This window comes from Strigops habroptila, chromosome 2 (genome assembly GCF_004027225.2).
Source record: "Strigops habroptila isolate Jane chromosome 2, bStrHab1.2.pri, whole genome shotgun sequence".
Taxonomy (NCBI): domain Eukaryota; kingdom Metazoa; phylum Chordata; class Aves; order Psittaciformes; family Psittacidae; genus Strigops; species Strigops habroptila.
Window position 1 is genome coordinate 112,954,998 of NC_044278.2, and position 21,732 is coordinate 112,976,729.

Genomic DNA, 21,732 nt, shown 5'->3' on the forward strand with positions numbered 1-21,732 from the left:
GTTCCTGTAAGCAATGAGTAATTGTTCTTAGCATGATAAACTCTACTGCCTCCTAAAATTAGTCTCCTGTGAAGAAACCACGTCAAAGCAGTGATCTAATGTCAAAATCACCTCTGGCTCAAGAAACCAGAGCAAATAAGAGGGAGGAAAAAAAAAAAAAGAAAGAAAAAAACACCTTCCTTGGCAATTTGGAAGACAATTTCTTTCTTCCTACAGAGTGCATGATGAGTAATTTCTTTGCAAATGCTAAATCCCCTCAGAAAATGTTTTCGAGTGATATTGTTGAAGTTTTATTCTTTCAGTATTGCAGTCAATACAATGAAACATCCCTGGATTAAAAATACAGTTTAAGAAAGAAAAAAAAGCAGGTGGTGAAATAAGAATGAAATATTGCAAATGATGAATTAGTGCTCATAAATCACCCCCGTCTCCCTCAAGATTTACCAGCAAAGTTCAGCACCGTCTCAGCTCTTGTGCCCAGCTGCAGACCTTGGCCAAGCAGGGCAGGATGCTGTGGTGGTGTTCACAAGGCAGACGTGGCCCACGGGCTTCTCCAGACAGGGTTTGCTCAGCACCAAAGGGAATTCCATGTCTCAGACTTTTGATTTCCTACCTATGTGAATTAATGCTTTTTTTTAATAATAGAAATGATCAATTCCGACCACATTGACTGGCCTTGTGTTTACCACAGACCAAACAACTTTACAGGGGATACTGCCAGTTTTGCAACTTTTACCTGAACCACTCGTCACTGATTTATGGTTGGATGAAAACTCTTGAAAATTGAGTTAATGTGAGTGATGGGAATTTTAGAGAAGAAAGCAAAGAGATGACTGTGGCCTTCTTAGTTACCATGCACCTGCTTTCTTATCATGGTATAAAGCAGAAAATACCAGAATCTCAGGGAAATGAGCAAGAGGAGCTGCCAAGGATTGGCACTGCAGATGAAGACAGTGTCTGCATGGAGGAGAGCAGGACAGTAGGAAATGAAATGAGGGCACTCTGTTAGGCATAAATTTCAGGGTTTCAGTGGCATAGATGTTCAGGGGTGATCTGTGTGGAAGAAGGTCAGGGGCTGCCCTGTGCTGGTAGCAGCTGATGCCATTCAGCTTTGCAGATGATGTGAACAACTAATCCTAATCAGGTGCCAAAACCTCATGCTCAAACATAAAAAGCGTCAGTTGCAAAGATTAAGGTACATGGGAAGAGACATGTAAGAAAATGTGGAAGAAGAGGTTGTTGGGGGCATGGCTGGAGATGCTATTGGAAAAAGCTGCTGAGGAACTGTGGCTATGGGCTACGCACAAGGGTAAGGACACCTCTGCAGCTTGTGGAAGAGGCGTTTCCCTAGTTTTTTGTTTAATTGGCTATGTTTTTCTCTTTTTTTTTTTACCTTGTTACCCAAATCAATAATCAAAAGTTGTTGTTAACTAACAATTCCTTAAGCAGAGACAAATTAAATTAAATAAAATTCCTTAAGCAGAGACTGCTTCGAATATAACAGCCTCTTTATTATCACCAGCAAGAGCAATGCAGGTCTCCGTGTTCTCCGGACTCCCATTTGGGGAGTGCTGCCACCACACTTATCTGTGTGCAGCCCAGGGGAATAAGCCGGCAGGGGGACGGAGGCTATAGCACAGTGGCGAACCATTCTTTGAAGAGGGTGACCAAGCTGCAGTATCCAACACTCAAGTTGAACAGTCCTTTGGGTACTTTTAAAGGTGAATGATTATGTTCTCCTGAATTTGTTTCTGTTTGCTATTACTTGCCAATCACTTTTTCATTAAATGGCTCCAATTTATCACTGAATAATAATAATCGAAAGAATTAAACTAGCCTTACCTCTGGCCTAGGAAACAGTGATGCCACTTTCAGAATTGAGAGGCATAGCACAGACAAAGCCCAGCACTGAACAGTATTACAGTGCTGTATTTTCCTGTAGTCTTGCAGCACTGTTGTCTTCCTGGTGCTTTTATCTATGGCTTTGCTGTGTTCTGAAGAAGTCCTGCATCTCTGGGAGGGCAGGGTAAGCTCACGTCCTCTTGTCGTGAAGTTGACCAGAAGTTGACCATTTTAGCTAATAGGAGATGATTATGGAAATTGTAAGAGTATGGCCAGTAGCTTTTAATGTAAAAATGTATGCTTTCTTGGCCGCCTCCAGGCTTTCTGTTCTTTGACTTAGACTCTCCACAGCTTAGGATCTTGTATGCTGGCTTAGGCCCTCTTGATCCAGGGTCTTCATTGCTCCTTATTTGAACAGTAACATCAGCTCTGTGAGTACATGAACATGACATTTCTTGCAGTTATACTAGTTTAGGTTTGTGTAGACCCTTTACTCACAGGTGGAGGAAATACAGCTCTTTCCTGCTCTGGAAACTTGAGATTTATGTAGTGTCCAGGAACCCATACTACTTGGCTGACAACTGTAGGTCAGTGGAGAAAGGAACATTCCTAAGAATGTCCAGGATTTTAAGGGAAGGAGGGAGGCAAAAGTGGGTTTCTAGTCAACTTGACTAATCCTGAATGCTGAGCAGGTCCTGCCTTACCAGCTGTATTGATGTACAGCTTGAGTATTGCTGGTTACATCAGGCTATGTGTGGGCGCATTCAACAGCAGACAGAAAACCAGCATGTATTAGCAAAACTTCAAAATGGAAATCAGGCCTTCATCAGAGCATTGTCTTCTTGCTTTAGGAATTACTTTTGGTTTTGTTTGTTTTGTTTGTTTTTTTTTTCTCCATAGAGTAACATGGTTTTGAGGTTTGCATTAATTAGCACTATGAAAAATGAACAGTAAGCAGAGATGATGCAAGGTAATTTTCCCTGAGGATCTATTGAACAAGATTTATGTTCACAGTAATGCATGAAAGACAAACAATATTTATACATGGCAATGAAGGAATTTCAGTAGAATAGAAAACATACTTTATTTCTTAAGACAGAAAACACAAACATAGATAAAACCACAGAATAAAGTAAAAGTTGGGTCCTTTAAATTCTTCCCATATATCACATATTCCAGCCCCTGACCCTCTTGATGGCTCTTTTCTGATCTATCTCCAGTTTACTAATCTCTGTCTCTTGTAGCAGTAAATATACTTAAAACAATTGCATTAAATTCCCAACAGAAAATTATGCACTGGAAGTAGAATCCATAGCACCCAAACAGAAGAGCTCATAGATGGGTTTCTCATCTGGAATCTTTAATGGTTGCTGAAGACAGATAATCTCTTCTCAGACAGTGTCCTTCTAAAGTAGATATTAACAATAGGTTAGATGACTTTGCATCCTAGATCCCTTCACTGAATATGAAGAAGCCAAGAATGACTGGCTTAGATGGAAGAACTATCACTGTAGATATCTGAGGGTAGGTGGCATGAATCCTCCCCCCATGACTGCATTTTGGTCTTTACTGGGAAGGAAACAGAAGGCACAGTTTGCACTGGAAGCCCCACAGGCAGCATCCCCAGTACTCCAGGTATTAATCTTTGACCACAAGATGCACAGAAAGTGCTAACCCTGCTTTGCTCTAATTGGAATGGAGAACGGCAAGATTTTTGTTTCCTTGCAACCTGTCAACTCGCACCTAACTTCAAATAGCATATTTAAGTTTCCCTAACAAACAATTTCCAGGAGAAATCCTTCCTGCTTCTGTTTAGGCAGTGGTAATGCCCCAGCTGCTGGGTTACAACATCCCATTCTCAGGGAGACCCTGTGAAGTTACTAAAGACAACAGGCATGGACTTAACAAAACCAGCACATCAGCTTTTATGTGTTTTAAGGCTGAATTACTTGTGCTGCTTGAATCCTCACACTGTTTTGTAAAGATATGATCACCTTTTAACATTGTGTTTACAATTATTAATGTATTTTATTTTCTAAGTTATTTCTAATAAAATAAATCCCTTAAAGTGATGTGGAAAAAAACCACCAAACCCAACCCCCAACACCAAAAAATCTTCACAGTTTCTTTTTTATTTGCCAAATAACTGCTCAGTAGTTTGCAGCAGGCAGCTGCTTTCTCTGCTTGCCCAGTTTACAGCAGCATTTTTCCCTTGGGAGCGATTTATGACATGTCTGAGCAAGCCAAGAACTAGCCAAGTGGGACAGCTGGAATTAGATTCTGTGCAGCTGATGCTTTGTACCTTCCTTCTTCACTAAGCAATAGCTTCAGAGTAGCTGTGTCCACACAGCTTGCTGGATTTACCCCTAGCGTGTAAAGCACATTCCCTGATGGATGTGCCTTTTGCTGTCCATTGGCTTCAGTTGGAGCTCAGGTTAGGTGTGCTGCAGATAGTTATTCCAAAGATGGTGGAAGCTAAAAGTCATATCAAGCTGGCAGTGGACTTAAAATTCACATGCCTGTGAACTAAGACTCCCCTAACTGGCTTGCATTTGATTATCCTTGCCCATACCTCACCTATAAGCAACATGGCACTGGCCTTGGGAACATTGTAGGGTTTTCCCTGCCAGGGCTGGTCATCACATCTTTATGTCTGGCTCATTGAGTCCTGTAAGAAGCCCTACTAGGTGACTTCTTCTCCACCACAGAACCAGGGGAATGGCGGATTCATGTGCTGGAAGGAAGAAATTTAGGTAGTCACTGGAAGCCTTGAAAAGCAAGTTTAACTGGGGACATAAACTAAATATATGTATAGAAAGATGCTTGGTACTGCTGGGGAGAACACAGATCTGAAAGAGTTAAACTAAGAGCAGAAGAACTCAACATTCACCTGCTGTTACATTTTCCTTGCCTCTTCTGCTATGAAACCATGCATGATTCTCTCTGCGGACAGGAGCCCCTCCTTCAGCAGGCTGATGTGCCATCTAAAAAAGGCTTTCTTCCTTGTGGTGTATGATTGTCGGCTTGGAAAAGGTAAGGGGCTTCTAAATTGCTTCCTTTGAACTTGAGAGAAAGTCACAGTCATTGCACTGATTTTCCCCCCACCCCCCATTGCATGATAAGAGTGGAGGCAGGCAAGAGGAAAAGTGGAAGCAGGAAAGATGTTACCAACAGGGAAAGGTCTTTCTTTATCTGAAAACAGAGATGCTCAGTAAGTTTACAGATAGGAAGGACTGTCTCCTTTTCACATCCAGCTGGCTGATCCCTAGGATACTACAGGAGCCCTTCAAGATTTTCTGAAGGGCTGGAAACACCACAGCCAGCCACCTAACTGATTTTCACATTGTTTTTGCATTACAGATGTTTCTGTGCAAATAGAGAAAAAGCTTCTGTATGAGTAACTCCAGATCCACTGAAATCACTGGAGCTGTCATTTTAGTGTCTGCTCCTTCTCATTTTTTTCTCATTAGACGTTTGGAGGTGGTTTCCACCGTGTTGGACTGGATACACTGCAAGTTTACACAACCAGTTACCATAATGCATGGAAGGAAGATATAGCTTATTTTTGGCCAACCTTTGGCCAAGCTTATTTTGGACAACCAGTGGTGGTAGTTCCATTTTGAGAAGTCACTTACATGTGTTTTGACCTGTTTGCCATCTCGATTCTCATCTTTTCCATCTTAAAAGACATACTGATGTCATTCCCTACCTCTAGTTTTGGATATTAAACAGAGGCAAAGATTTTTAAGTCGTTTAGTCTTGAATGTTCTCCAAACTAACCTTACTTCCTTGTATAATGCTCTGCTCTGTCTCACTGTAACACTGAGCCTCACTGAACTGCCGTTCTGCTGCTGCCACAAATATTACCCTAGGATTGTGTCAAAATCTATTGGGGAAGGTGGAAAAGAAGAGATCTTCTATGATCAGGGAATATAGGAATAAAAAATTACATAGGAAACTGGCTAAAGTAAGGGACTCATTCTAGGAAAAAAACGTAGGTATTCTTGAGGGAAGAGAGACTTCTAATGCTGACTTGATATTTTGCCTTTCCATAGCTTGCTTACATTTCTGTTTCAAGAATATTGAGAAAGGGTGTTTGTGCCCTGGCTGGCAGGTTGGTTCAAACGCTGCTCTGAGTCCTACATGTTTTAATGGGATTCTATGCTGCAGGCAGCAGCCCTCCTCTCTTCCCCAGCAGCACAAAGCGTCCTGGCTGCACCATGGCAGAGCTGTGGAATGAACATCTCCCCTTCCTCCTACATTGCAGCTGGACTAGCCATGCTTCAGTCCAGCCTAGCTGGGGCAGCTTGGGCTGTGGAGCTGAACAGATATGAGGAAGGAGCAGGAAATGGGGCATCCCTGAATGCAGCCCCCTGAGCAGGCTGAGTATTATGCCTAGCACAATGACAGCTCTTTCCTGGGGCAGTGCTTACACTTGAATTTGTCTCAGCTGGTCCTAGTGCAACAGTGCTGGAGGATGGAGATACCCATGGTAGGAGGTAAATCTGCCTGGCCGCACTGCGGAGCAGTCTGCTGCTTTGTGCACCCATCCCTTATACCCCCACTAAGCAGTTGGGTTGTCCCCTGAAATATTCTCAGTCGATGGAGCTCACTGTCTATGGCTACACGATGTGATGATGACTTTTGCATCATTTGAGGATGTGGATTAATTAGGCAACTTCCTTAGCATACACATACCACCTAAGCAACTCTCGGCAAGAGAGCTCTGCAGTGCGAGTAGGGGCCCCTATGGAGAAATTATCATGTAATAATGAAATCAATTTGAAAAGTCCAAAAAAGTAGCACTTTCTGCAGTCCTGTGCACATGGAGGCAATGACACGCTACATTCCTTGCAGAACTGATGTGTCTCATCTTGTTCACTCCTTTGGAAGTAGGAGAAAAATCAAGAAATAGTCAACACAGCTGGGCTTTTCTTTTTGTTTACTTGGAAAACTTTTTTTAACCATCAACTTTAGCAAATTTTGGCAGTTACAAACCTGTACACTTTTTTTTTTGTTGTTTTGTTTTTATAGCAAAAGAACACAAGACAATACTGCCAACAGCAATTATGAAGGAACAATTAGTTTCTGAATGAAGGACTATACCCACTCAAAGTGATTAACCTTCCCTTTTGCATAAGGTTGAATTTGTTGTCATTGGAGAAATGACATCTCTCAATACTTACTTGAAATGGCATAAAAATCATGTCTATCTTTTTTTGTGCAAAACACATTCATTTGAAAAAAGTCAATAAAAACCATCTTCTTAAAAACAGAAAGAAGTTAAAACAAAAAGCTGAATCCAAAGGAAAGTTACAGTACATTTTGAAATGATTAAAAAGTTTTAAAATCTAAAACGTCTTTGTTTTTCTTTTTTTTTTTTTTTTGCTGTTACCTTAAAAGTTTAAACCAACTTTGATGACTCTTTAGAATTATATCAAACAAACAAACAAAAAGAAATTAAAGCGACCTGATTGGCATCAAATATCTACAAAAGCCTGGTAATTTGAAACCATTATATACATTATTTTATAAACTTCTTTTTAAACACCAAAACATACATCTTTTACAAACCAGCCTGCTTGCAACAGGTAAAATTTACAAGACAATCTTTTCCGATACAGTGCTTTAAAGAGAACTGCTTTCACTCCTAAACATCTTTGTCACCTCCTGAAAAGCGGCAGTATGGGCTCCTTGCATTGTTAAGTAATAGCGATTCAGGTATTCCTATGACAGAAGAATGCTACAGTTCTGAGGGCTCCAATCTCTTTCCATAACACAGTTCAAGTGCACTCTTAACACTGGTAAAGATTACATATGGCCTTTGTGTAACACGACATATTTGCAATTATTGCTTTTCATTATTACATAAAGAAATGAAGTTAATTTCATTTCCTCCCCGTCCACCCATCCCTTGGATGATGCAGCTAATTTACTAACTGAATGGCCCCTCTGATAATGGAGATGTCAAATGTCAAGTTTATGAAACACAGGCTAAAAGCCATGGATAATGGGCAATAGTCTAAATTTCTAAGGCTCACATCGCAGTTTGGTGTATTGAGAGGAACAGAGATGCAAACAGGCAAAAAGCACAGTTTTACTGCATGATAAATGATGGTAAATCACCAGAGAATGAACCTGAAGATGTAGCTCTCTTGTTGGAAACCTACAAAATGTCCATTATTAATTGGTGAATAGCTCCAAAAAAATACCAACAAAGCACAAAGGTACTTTAACTACTGGTTTTAAATAGCTGGTTTTCTCCATTATTAAGGATGCTACCTCTTCAAATGAAGCTTAGCAGAACTGGCCCAGGGCACCTTCAACTCACTCTCCCATGACTACAATTATTATCGGCTGTAAGAATACACTCTAGCATCCATTTAGCTTTTTCAAGCAGGAGTTCGATGAGGAGTAAAGCTTAACCATTTGCCGTGTCCAGCCCACAGTTCTCTTTACAACTGAATTTATATTGAGCCATGAGCCACAATTTTTATGTCATATTCTCAAGGTTTCCCACCCGCCTGGTTCGCAGGGACCAAAGGCTGCTGCCTCCCCATTAATCAGCATTTCAGTGGCATGCATTTTTTCACTGTGCTGCACCTACTCTGAGTTTCTGACTGGAAAGGACAGCAATACATCAAGGCTAGCACTACTTCGAACTAGACTGCAGAATTTAGAGAAGGGGAGAAAACAATTCTGAGGACCAAAATTTAACCTGTTTGTGGGACATACAGAGCGGAAGAGCTCACTTGAGAGATGAAGCACACAACTTTCTGACGTCAGGAAAATAGTGGCCCTGAGAAGCCTTTGACTCCTTCTAGCCTTCTACTGCTACTGTAGGTTAAGGAAACCCATGGGACAATTCAGGATCAAAGATGTCACTGAGCTTTAGGAAAACAGCTTAATTGCCTGAAAATGGCAGTACTGCAATGAATCTCTGCATTCCATCATCCTCCTGATTGCCTTCATATGCTGTGCCCCACAGGAGGGTCCTATAGGAAGGCAACTTGACGGTGGTCTTCTAGTGGGGTTGTCCATTTGCCCCCATGGTAGGGAAGTGATTCTGCAGCTCCTTGGTGTTACCTTTGGCCCTTTGCCCTGCTATAAGATACTGGCTTAGGACAGCAATCACATCCAGTATCCAGGGTTTTGTGTTCTGGGGTTTTTTTGACCTTTTTTTTAGGATGTTTGTAATACAAAGGCAAAAATTAACATGTTTAAGAAAGATACATAAGCCCAATTTTTCCTTTTGCACAAGGCCACTTAATGTGGTGTTGGCAGCATAAATTATGTTGTCAGTCACTTCAAGGCTCTTTCCATTGCCCGTATTATCCAAAAGGCTGTCAAATGTGCATGACATTCTCAACCTGATCACAACACAGAGAACAAGCACCCTTTTACTCATACACCCCTGTCGAACTCAGTGATTTCTGATACAAACATGTATTTGCATTTTAACAAGTTGCTTATTTCTTTTTGGTTTTTCTTTACAGAAAACAAACACTGTCTTGATCCGAAGAGTTATAATCCACTGATACTCAAAAGTACTTTATTAAGTCTATGAAACCTCTCCTACAGACGATTCCGAAAGGAAATACTGTGTATTGGAGCCATCTACAGGAATGTGAACTGAAATACAGACACGGGATAAGCAGATATGAGGGGAAGCTCTAACAGAACCAGGGACCAGGCAATGATAGCAGCAGCGATATAAAAATCATCCTAGGCAGAAAAAGAAATATATATTGGATGGATTAATACGCACGATAATTCTTACATTAAGTTATGAATGTGTTGTTATCTTCCAGGTTAGACGATTATGACCTGTCCATGTTGAGCAGTAATTAAAAAGAAAATAAAATGGTCTGGATTAACAGGAGAGGGTTTAATATGAAAACTTTACTCCCTAAGATGTATTTCACCTTGAGATCTGCATTTGAGTCTTATTATTATCAAAAAGAGCCAGAACAAAACCAGAAAGGCCACAGAAGTACCAATATTCACAGAGGGGTGTCTATTTGAATATGCATTAGGCCTATTTGATTTGGAGGGGAGGAGATACTGAGGTATAGAAATCATGAGGGGGTCAGAGAAGGCTGAATGGGTGATCCTTGGTGCCTTCCCAACAGCATTTTAATAAGTAGGTGTTCAGTGAAACGAAATGGCAACAACAGCAAAACAGAAAAAGTACTATACATTGTATTTATGCATATTTTACTAGTAAAACTCACTACCAACAAGATATTACCGAGGCAACAAGCTTGGTAAGAAACATTGATTTTTTTTTTTTTTTTTGTATGGCAATTGCTAGGTTCCCATGGTGTTCTCCCTCATGGCACTTTTGATATGTCCCAGTAAAGTTTTGATATCAGTGTCTCAGGCTTACTCAAAAATTTTCACTACAGAAAACAGATGACAGGTACACTTCAGAACTAACTGGGGGCTCAAATTGAACTAATTGCACAATGGATAAAAATGTCTCACACCAAAAGTGAGTAGGAGCGAACCTCATGTAAACTGCAGCCCGATGCTAAGAGAGCATTACATTCTCAGAAAGTCATACCAGCTTTAAAAGTGCAGCTAAATTTGCAGGTTTGTTTTTTAAACTCAGGTGTTCCTACTCTTGAAGAGACATCAATCTAATTGCATCTGCTTCCCTGCAACACAGACTTCGTGAACAATGCAAGTCATCCTCTATCTGTGCCTGTAGGCTTGCCAAACCATTTCATGGTTTATTGGCACATCCCTCACTTCCTTGCAATCACAATACAAGTTTCCGTATTTTTTCCTTCTTGAAAACATGGGGATAGTAGCAGGGAAAAGGGGTCAAAACATACCATGAGCACATTCAGAATTTATCACTGTTACAGAAGCATGTTTACTTTGAGAAGACCGAGTGACATTCATAAATTCAACGGACAGAAACTATTTGCAGACAAGTAGTTGATAATACTTGTATGTGCAGTACATTCTTTCTAGAAGTTCACTCAATTTATTCATGTACCTGTATAATGAGCTGTTTTCTAGTGAAGAATTGCTGCATGATCCCAAAGAAAATATCTACACAGATCTTTCACAGCTATACGAGCTATTGGAGGGAATCAGCAACATACTGTACCTACTCTGAGAACTTTAGAAATCCTGTTTTATTAAAAGTGTTACAAACTGCAGTTATTTAAATTACATTCTATTAATAATTTCTGTGTGTTGGGGGCAATTGGTGAATAAACACTTCCTGTATGTCAAGGAATGGCCCACATATTAATTTTGGGTATAACTCAAGTCAGTCAAGCACACGCCCTGGAATACGACTGCTGAAACAATCCACTTAAGACGTTTGACCACATGATAGAGCATGGAAAGTAGCAGAGGAATGAATCTACTCATCTATAACAATGATTTATGCATTCAATAGCTTTTCAGAACGACTTAATTATGCCATAGAGGGAATGGATGAAACCCCAGCAGCAATGCAGACTGCAGACTCACATTCACTGTATAAGATACGCAGATGCTGTAAAATGCAATGGTGAAAACATTTTCATAGCACCGAGCAACAGGTATGCATGTTCTGCTTTAATGCATTGAGTGAACCCCCCATATTTCCATATTGCACTTGACTGCTCAGGCCAAATTAGTGTGAAAGACCATTTACTCCAATCAGATTGCATAAAAGCACACAGATGCTGTGCTTTTTCTCATCCCACAACAATATTCTGAAGTCTGCAAACAACTTTTGGAAGTCCTCAAATCCTACAAAATCACACATCCAGCAGAAAATCTAGGACCAGATCTTTGGCTGCAGCCCATCTGTGCAGTTCCACCAACAGTCAGTCAATTTACAGCAACTGAGAACTCATCCCGTAGACTTAAGGATGAACATTTGCGAAATGATGTTAAGCTAACGATCTGAGGTTACAGCAGCATTATATGCAACTTAATTGCAACTAATCTCACTGCAATAATTGTAGCATGATGACTGCTGTTAAAGAGGTGATTGCCCAAGCAAGGAATTTCGAGGAAGTCAGCAGCACTTTTTTGGGTTTCCTGGTGTTTTCAGATACGTGTTCGCTTTGCATATCGAAGTCAAGGGAGGCTGTGCAAACACAGCTGGGGCAAAACCGGGCCACCGCTGAGCCAAACTCCGACATTTCTAGAAGTCCTCATCGGTGAAGTTATGCACATGCACCTGACATCAGGTTTTAAAAAATGGCAACCAAAGAAGGCCAATTTGGAGTAAATATATGCTGTATATATGTTGCTCTATATGCACACAAAGTAGAATGAAATGCTATTATGTAACAAAGTGTAGATAGGTATTTATGGACAAATGACTGGTCGCTTGTCTTTGATAGGTAATTTGTAAATGATGCTTTTTCAGCCATCTGATGTGTTGTACACAGCAGCCTCAGCCATCAACTGCTTTCACTCTTTTGTTGACATAAAATGTCATGAAACAGGGTATCTTGGAATGATCCATACCAGTTCCTTAATACTGTGGGGAGATCATAACACTGTAACACTTTTAATAATACAATACAAAATAAAGATAAAAATAATCAAACTTTAGGGGGAGAGAAAAATTATTTAGCAATTATTGTTTCCCCCTGCCTCAAAAGCAGAGTTTTACTCCTGGTAATAAATAGAAGGTACACATTCTCCAGATTGTCTGTAACCATTTTGTGATGTATAGTATTTAACACAATTGGTCTCTTCATGTCTGCACATACAGTATCATTTCTGAACAAGTTAATAATGGGTTATACTGTATTTCTGCCTTGCCCAATATATATAGATACACCTTCAGCAAAATTTCTTCTCAATATTTATACTAATAATTGGACCAAATGGCAAAAAGAAAAACCCCAACAAAAAACCCAAACAAACGAAGAAGAGGAAGAAGAAGAAGGAAGCTTCCTTTACACTTGTGTCTGATGCTGGGTCTCCACAAATGGAATGTGAACATTTTCTAGGTTGAGTTCCTCCACGCTTTCATAGTCACTCATGGCTACTTCAGAGTCATCAAAGCCGCAGCTGGCTGAGACGTCAGAGGAGGAGGCATCTAGAGAGTTGTGCAAGGATAAGGGCATCTTACCTGCACTAACGTTTTCTGTGTTCTGGCTTGGGCCAACAGCAAAAGTACTAAATTCGTTCCCAGTTTGAGACCCTGTGGTGTCTGTCTCGTTGGGGAACTGGTGAGGAGGGAGGTATTGGCTAGGGTGGAAGTGCGGCCGTCGTCTGCAGTCAGGGCTCAGTGTACTTGCCATTGAGACCGGCTGCGAGGGCGGGAGGGTTTCATATTGGTCCGGATAATCCTCTGGAAGAGGAGGTGGTAACTGGTCCTGGGTTAAAAACTCCTCTTCGTGGGGCGGAGGGTAGTCGCTGTCAATGTCATAGCCGCCAAGGTAGTAATCTGTTTCCAATTCTCTGGTACTGCCATGATGAGCTGAGCCTCCATCTGCTGTCTCAAAATTGGGCACTTCCTCAATGTCGGACAAGCGAGCACTTGGCATCCAGTCAGAGGTATCCCAATGATACGCTGCAGCAGGAAAGAGAACCACAGCACTCCATTAGGATGGGACCACTAATGAGAACAAAGTATCCTGCATGCATTCGCCTCTTAGCCCTCACAGCATGTTCAAATCACAGCATGCGCCACAGGCCATCGACACAGGTCAGCCATGCTCTAACTGGAAGGGTAGGGCAGGAGAAGTTGTATTATGATACTAATGCAAACAAGCAAAGAAACAAAACATGGCCACTCTCAGGCATTTTGCTCTTTAAGATGCTACTGGGTTGTATAAGAAACTATGAGTCCAAGAAAACAAAATGACAAAAATCTTTGAATGAATGCTTTTCACAGTCAACTGAAAAAAACTAAGTGCAATCAACATGCTTATGGTATCACATCTAGTCTCCCCTTCCACCTCCGATGACTTCATTTCAAGAAAGAAAGTGTGCAAGCAAATGATGTGATTGACGGAAAATTGGATCCTGAAATAAAAAAAGTGGCTGGCCATTTTCATGCAGCATTTGAACCCAGCAGAATTCAAACAAAAGAGGACACATAACACAGATAAAGAAAAAAACAGATCGAGGCAGTGCCTTGCCCACCCCAGCCCAGTCCAACAGGCAGAAAGTGTCGCAGAAAAATCACCTCTGTTGTAGTTCTGTCCTTGATCCATAACAGACACTGTCAGATACAAAGTGAAAAGTAAAAACTGGTAACTTGGAGCTTGTTACCAGCATTGTATTACACGTGAAAATACAAAACTCTGCATGCATATTTCTAAAGTACAGCTGCCTTCCTGTCATTTTAATAGGATCTTTAATTGTTCTTTATTTTAGCGTACAAGATAAGCTTGCCCAGTCAAATGCAGACATACATAAGAAATTATTATGTCATGTGTATTATATTCCTTTTCTATCATATCTTAATTATTTACCCTCACTGAACAGATATGGAATTACATTAGAGCTGGAATTCTTAATATATAAAGGGCTATCCACCATGTCTACTGTTTATAATTGCAAAGTACATTTCTCTCTCACTTGTTCACTTTGAAACAGAAAAATAAGAATCTACCATTCTCAGGGCCGGTTCAAACAAATCTGGGCCCACCTGGGCTCAGATACCATGGTGATGGGCACGGTATAAGAACCTGAATAGAATAGAATACAAAGCCATTTAATGGGGCTGTCAGCTGCAATGCCCCACAACCCCATACCCACCTCCCACCTGCACTGCCATGCTAGCTGGTGGGGAGGGAGGCATTCCAGTATGGAGAGGGTGCAGGGGTGGGAGAAAGAGCAAAGAAAGAGGTTTTATGTGAGACAAGAGCGGGGAATAAGCTGCAGCATTTTCTAGATGAGATGCTCTTGTTCAGCCACATGTTACTGGGCTTCATGCAAGAAATCACTGGGCAAGGTCTCTGGAGTAGGTCTGGCCAGATATATGGACCTTTATGGCATTACAGTACTTAACCTCTGGGGCTCAGCCACAGATGAGGGCAGAGAAGACTCTCCCCCAGGCCTGCATCCACTAACACCACTCTTGCCCTTGCTTATCACCACATGGCACATGTGGTGATGATGATTTCTTCATTAGCTCGTTAGACAGACAGTAGCTTTCTACCTGCTCTGAGTTAGGCTGGGGTGAGGAGGGTTGGGGCTACTGCTGGTTTAGCAGCAGTGTCTGAACCGGCCCTAACCACTCTTCTTCAGTTCTCTCTTCGTAAAGCAGATTTTGCTGTCTTTTGGTCAGTAATGACATTGCACCCGAGATGCATCAGGTCCCTCTGAGCTGTGCGGATTCAGGATCCAGGAGAACCTCACTAATTTGCTGACTTGCACAACCCCTGACGGCTCCCTTGGGAAGAAGCCTCATGTACTGGGAGCTCTGGTTTTCACCAGCTCCACTGCAGATTCCTAAGTTGCATATAAGGAACTGGGAAGCGGGCAAAGCATTTTCAGTGACAGCCTCTTGAAACTGCTGCCAGACTGGCTTTTTCCGACCTGTAAAGTACGATGGGGAGCCAATGTGTTTGCTTAAGCTTTCCTTTTGGAAGGCAAGGCCATTTACTATGTCTGTGGTTTCTTTTCAAGGTTATTTCCTTAGCTTTGAGAGGGACTTTCTTTCTGAATTAACCTTGTCTAGTATTGCATTTTATTATATAATGAAAAGAATGGCACTCTTCAGGAAATCAGTAAATATACACTATAGACAAATACTCAGGTGCCATCACTAGCCAGGAGCTAAAGTGCTTTTCAAAATTACCTTGACACTGGCTCAAGAAAAAAATCAGTTGTTTTACAAAATATTCTACTTGATCATCTTCAAGCATTATGCAGACTGGATTAGATGAAGTCTGCAAAACCTGGCTTAAAATGTGCTGAAGACAAATACAATTTTGGACTTGTGGATAACTTGAGTTGACGTTAAGTTGGCATTTTTCCAAGGATAGGCTAAATGTTGTATAAAGGCAGAGCTGAGCGTTGGGTCCTTGGACCCAACTGCCATGCTCTATTTAATGGGCACATCAACCCCAGGGTAAGGCAGTGGCAGGCAGGCTGCCTTGCTAAGTGCCATCCATGGACATGTGTCTATACCTCTTCTATTCGACAGTGTTATGTGGGAGAAACCAGCCACTCACTACCGTCACTTTGCTCCTCTCCATGTGGGCCTGTTGGAACGCGCAACCCAGCTCTGCTGCAGCCTGGGACGCTTTACAACCTTCCTGTGTCTTCTGTTTCCCAGTCTCTGCACCCAGGATAATCTCAATGATTTGGCTCCATTATCAACATAATTCTTTTCTCTCAAGGCAATGGGAATAAGCAAGCAGAAATGTTGACTTGAACAGAGGAAGATGAAGGCCTTGACACCTTTTCTACCACCTCAAATTACCCACAGATAGTTTGTGGTACATCCCTCTGGTGTTTTGGTGTTTGGTGGTGAACATGCTAATCTGCAAAACTCAATCCCTGCCACAGGTTTGCTGGTCAGTGTAGATTAGTGAGGTTCTGCTGGAATGTTTCACAATGAAAACAGAAGCGTTGTTGCATAACAAGAAAGAAAAAAATTTAAATACCTTCATTTTCTATAGTGTCAACTACATTGTTGACAAGCTGTATGACAGTCACTATGGAAGCTTTCAGGGGAGGGAAAGCAGAAAATAAAGGGAGGGGAAGGACAGCTTCAGGTTAGTATTTAAAACACACATCATATGTTACCACAATAAATTATCCCAAACAGAACTGATATTGGAAAAAAAAGGCTGCTGACCAGTGCATGATTTATGTGGTGGCTTGCAGGACATTTCATTTCAGATAATCCCATACATTTTCACAGTGGTGATAAATTCCAAACCAGCATTTGCAGAAAGGCACATGGGATGATGTGTATCACCTCATAAATTCAAGCAGACTGGCCAGCTGATTCAATTAACCAAAGCAGTATCTTGTCTACGTGACACTAATTTCTAATTCATTCTGGCTTAAACTGTCCAGAGACAGTACCATGTGCTCCAAGGATCATTATCTTTTAGGCCATCACACCATCTGAAACGGTGCTAAGCTCAGTCTGTTTCCTAAGAGGCATGTTTTACTTATTTACTGTTCGTGCTGTGCCATGTAATACCTCTGGGACATTAAGCAGTACTGCTATAATTAGGAAGACACATCCAAGCAGGTTTGGTTCAAATTTTAATCTGCTTGACAAAACATTTTCACAAATGCAGGTGTTTTATTAAAACAGACTTTTCCCTTAAAATAGTTAATACAGACTCTGCAATTGTTTAATGTGGAGTCCAACAGGCCTACAATGTGTGGTCCTCTAGATTACCTGCAATTTTGCATCACCTAACACCCCTGCCCTTTCCCACAGGGAAGGCTCTGGTTCAGTGGGTACTGTATCCATCCCTTTTCTTTCGTCTTTAATTATGAGAAAACCGATTGCTTTGGAGCAGGCTAAGAAGGGGACCAGAAATGTTGGTCAAGACATACTTTTTTGTTTCATACAGCCAATAGACTTAGAGGTCACAAGAAACATCTTAACAGTAATAGTGCCATTCAAATATATGTTGAATATTTTGATATCTTCATTAAATCTGAGGCATGGGATCAAGGATCTTATCCAGTTTCCTCAGTCCTTGTGAAGGCTTGGCAAAAAGAGCCTTGATAAACCAAAGAAGCCATGTTCTATGTCCATGTTGAGCATGTTTATATCAATGACAGCATTGGTAATTGTACAAGGGAGAACTTTATTGGCTAATGCATAATAAACAATACGGAAAAATAAGTGACTCCATGTAATTAGCTGCTGTGTAGCTGGGAAAAGAGATGGAAGGCAGCTGTAAACTCTAAGAGAAGAACTGAGAGTGAAAAACAGAAGGTCAAAAATCAGGGTGAGCAGAGTCTTTATTGCAACTAGGGGTTGGCTCTGGTGGGAGCAGAGCAAAGCATGTTCACGGAAGAGAGGGAAACTTCTACCTAGGCAAGCTCTACCCCAGCTCAGTGCAAGACAATAGTCAAATACAGCATTGCTCAGGGGTAAAAACTGCTGTCATTGACAGGAGTTCTGGGACTTCCCAGCACAACCATCCACTGGCCTGAAGGGAAACACTAACTTAAAAATACACCTTTGTCACATCTTCTCCTTTCATAGAAACCTGTAACTTGCCTTTGAAGTGACTTCTCAAAATATTATTGCTGAAAGTGGACAACTTTGTTTTGTTTTTTTAATTTGTGGCTAATAAAAATTGTTGCTTTTTGGTCACAAAAAATATGGCTAACTACTCTCAGCAAGCCTAGGGGAGCTGAGCCATTTAAATGCAGTAGAAATAAGGTGGGGAAAAAAAAAGTAGGTTCAAAATTACATCCAAAAAGAGTTTGCATGGTGAGATAACCCCTATTTGACCCAGCAAGAGAAGGCTCCAAGCACCATGGAGATGGTGAGGAGAGGCTGCCTGCACCTGATACAAACTGAACACCTTTGGCAGGATTTGTGTCAGTGTTTCTCTCATGCAAAGCAGGTTTTACCACTTCTCTGGGTAATCCATTCCAGTGCCTCACCACACTCCCAGTAAAGAACTTCTTCCTTATACCTAATCTGAACTTCCCCTGTTTAAGTTTAAACCCATTATCCCTTGTCCTAATTTTAGGCTCTTTCACTGCAAACCTTTGCTGCTGCTGCAAGAAAACCAGAGCATGCAGACTTGCATTGACCTCTTCAAACGACTCAGATGATTTAAGTTGCTTCCCTCATTCTCACTGAAGATGTGGATTTGTTTAGAGCCTGAACTAGAATTGTTATCTCTAAAGGCTGCATTTTAAATGCAGCTTTCACAGAAAATGAGTGGGCATAGAAGGTCCAATGCAGCTTCAGTGGGTACTGTGTCACTGATTTAAATGGGGGCAGGATCAGATGCTTGAAAAGGCTAGTTAGAATTTGGGAGACATACAAAGTAAACATGTACAATAAATGAGCACCTGGATAATTACTCTAACGGTAATTACATTATAATCTATATTATTATGATATAAATATATATTATTAAAATAATAATTTTAAAAACTGTTCTAAAAACCACTAAAGGCTTTGTTTTGAGTGCAGGGGCAGAAAAGCACTGAGAAGCTTGACAAAAATATTCGTGATGTGTCAGCCACAGCTGAACCAAAAGGAACTGCAAGTACACTTTGCTTCAAGTGCTTTTTCATACATTTAGGAGTACCTAGGGAAAAGCTGCATGACATGACTGAGGAACTGAGTCTCCAGACAGTTCATTAACTGGCAACTGAGGAAACTAAACACAATTTCTTTGTGCTGATCTTTTTCTGTGTATCTGAATGAGGCCTCCCTGAGATCCATCAGCCCTTCCTGGCAGAAAAATCTTGCCTTTTCTCAGACCCACTGCTCAACATACATGGGCTGCAGGAACAAAGGTTTGCTCTGACTTTGGAGGCCTCTTTCAGGCTGTGTATGGCTCTGCCCATGTCACTCACTGAGATAATGATGTAGGACATGAGAGCAGGCAATGAACATGCACTGAGCAAGGATTTAATGGTGCTCTAGTGTTTGCTGAGCTGTGACTGTCGGTGAGAGGCCAAGCCACCAGGAACTGGCTCATTTGTTCATTGCTGCTGCTGAGCACCAGCAGAGTTTTGTGCAGACCATGAATGAGACTTGTCAAATGGCACAGACTTCTCTTTCAATTTGACTGATGAAACATGAAAATCATCCTCTTCCAAGAGGCAAAATGATAGAAAATCTAGAGTTTCATTTGTAACCTATTAGTCAGCTTATACCTTGGCAATGTGACTCTGCTGCATCAGACCTCTAATTCACTGTAAAGTTTTTAACTGATACAACAGCTCCAAGCATCGAGATTTTAATTACATTCCTGTAATTCAGAACATGGACACAAAGTAAAGACCCAGGACTTTCTAACTTCTAGCATCATTAAAGGGTTTCTAGATGTCACCTAAATGTTTTTACTAATACTAGACAGTTGAATAGCTTTCTCCCCAGCAGAATAAACATAAACCCGCTTCTTACCATTATCATCACCTGAATCAGACTGGAAGGAGCTGAGGGACTGTACTTCAGAGTTGCTGCCTTTATTACTTCCTGCAAAACAGGTCACTTCTTCAGCGTCATCAACCCCTTTACCTTCATTGACAGCAAAAACAAAGCAAAATGGTACTCTCTAGGTATTCACATTTGTCTATTTATACCACGGAGCCATTTAAAACTTTCCAACAAGTAGCTTTCTATATTTTGTCTGAATAAAATTATTTTCTTCAGATAGAGGAAATGACCTATTCATCAAACAAGATCATGAAGATACCTAGACTTTTGAGGTGTTTGAAGCCCAAAGAATCTTTCAAGTGGCTGACACCATAGTAATCAAGGAAGAAATATCTGTATTCAATATTTCCTTTTTAGATGACATGTAGCAAAGAAAACGATGACAAAAAATGTGGCATAAATATTTTATACAAGATAGTACAGTTACATTTACCTTTACTGTTTATTTCCTAAGTTGAGAGCCTCATTGAAGGCTCATTCAATGCTCAGTAAAGTTATTGTGCATCTTGTTATTCATATCAGTGGCCCTTGGATCAGATTTTAATGGCTCCACCACTGACATATAATAGATTACGCTTCAATTTACATTGCTTTTCATCAGGGACATTCAGTCCTGACAGCTCTACAGTTTAGAAATGTAACTGCAGCGCAAGGTATAAATTCTCATGTAATTAAACACACATGAATAAACACATTCAGCTACACACTATATGAGTGATAATAAGGAACACAAAAAGTTATCCTCCATAGTAATCACTGAGATAGATAGCTGAGCTAATTACAAATGAACAAGCTCAGGTGCTGCAAACACGTAAGGGCAGCTCTCCATCTGCTCGCAGTAGGTATTTCTACCCAGCATGGGGCACCTCCATACAGTAAGGGCTGATTTGCTCCTGCTGAGAAGCAGGGCATGTAGTGGACGGAGTAAGTGCTGCAGTAACGAAGCTGCATCGCTTCCCACTCCTTGATAGCTGAGGTCCATCTCCATGGCGTGGCCTCATGCTGTGCAGAAATTCATACAGACACCAGCAGCGTCAGTGGCAGAAACAGGAGAATACAGAACAGAGCACATATGGGGGATGCCATAATGATGCTTTTAATCAGAAAAACTATATTTAATAGTTAAAAAGGACAACCACAACACAACTCTGACATACAGCCCACAGCAATGAAAAATAATTCCTGTTTTTCACTAGAAGACCTTTCATAGATGAAAATGTGCATGTCAGGGCATAGGTATGGGTCAGTGCCAGATTCCTCTCTCTATTCCCCAGTTCCCACTGCTTAAAACTACAGGACTATGAAAGTTTCTGGATCGTGTAGTTTTATTTGACAGTTTTGGTTCAAGCTGAGTTGCAATGGGGTTGAGGATGCATTAAAAAAACTATGAAAAGATAAAACATCTTTAACCCCCCCTATATGCTAAAGCAAACATCTCCCAGTCCATATGACATATTCTGACTTGCAAGGATAGATGGTGTAGAGCTGTAACTCTGTCCAAGCAAACTGGTATTTCCTGCTATGACAGAATATGTGAAGTTTGCTGCATCTACAGCAAACTGTTGAGGAATCGAGGGGGCACTGTGTGAAGAAACCAGGTGAGAAACCATCAGAGCACAAATAGGGTGAGCGTGGGGATCAGAAATTTTGTGATCACTGATACTGAATGCAGATAGGAATGCAATGGACTGAAATGATCCTATAAGTACTGCATGATTTTCTGATTCATTTTATAGACACTGGAAGAATATTAGTTCATTTGTCTCTGTTGCAAAATAGGACTGCATCTTGCAGAAGGTTTA

General features: G+C 41.0%; 1 protein-coding gene across 8 annotated transcripts in view; it reads right to left on the reverse strand.

Moving 5' to 3' along the window:
- Positions 1-6,767: 6,767 nt before the first annotated feature.
- FAT3 (FAT atypical cadherin 3) overlaps positions 6,768-21,732 on the reverse strand; it is a 409,819-nt gene continuing 394,854 nt past the window's right edge. For 4 of the 8 annotated variants that reach the window (XM_030476635.1, XM_030476638.1, XM_030476634.1 and 1 more), the window contains 4 exons: positions 19,898-20,011; positions 16,434-16,493; positions 14,003-14,038; positions 6,768-13,384 (listed from right to left, as the gene is read on the reverse strand). In XM_030476635.1, coding sequence (XP_030332495.1) covers positions 12,765-13,384; positions 14,003-14,038; positions 16,434-16,493; positions 19,898-20,011 — 830 coding nt within the window. In that variant the 3' untranslated portion in view covers positions 6,768-12,764. Of the gene's footprint in view, positions 13,385-14,002; positions 14,039-14,431; positions 14,508-16,433; positions 16,494-19,897; positions 20,012-21,732 lie in introns of all 8 variants that reach the window. The other 4 variants (XM_030476640.1, XM_030476639.1, XM_030476641.1 and 1 more) reach the window with 3 other exon arrangements.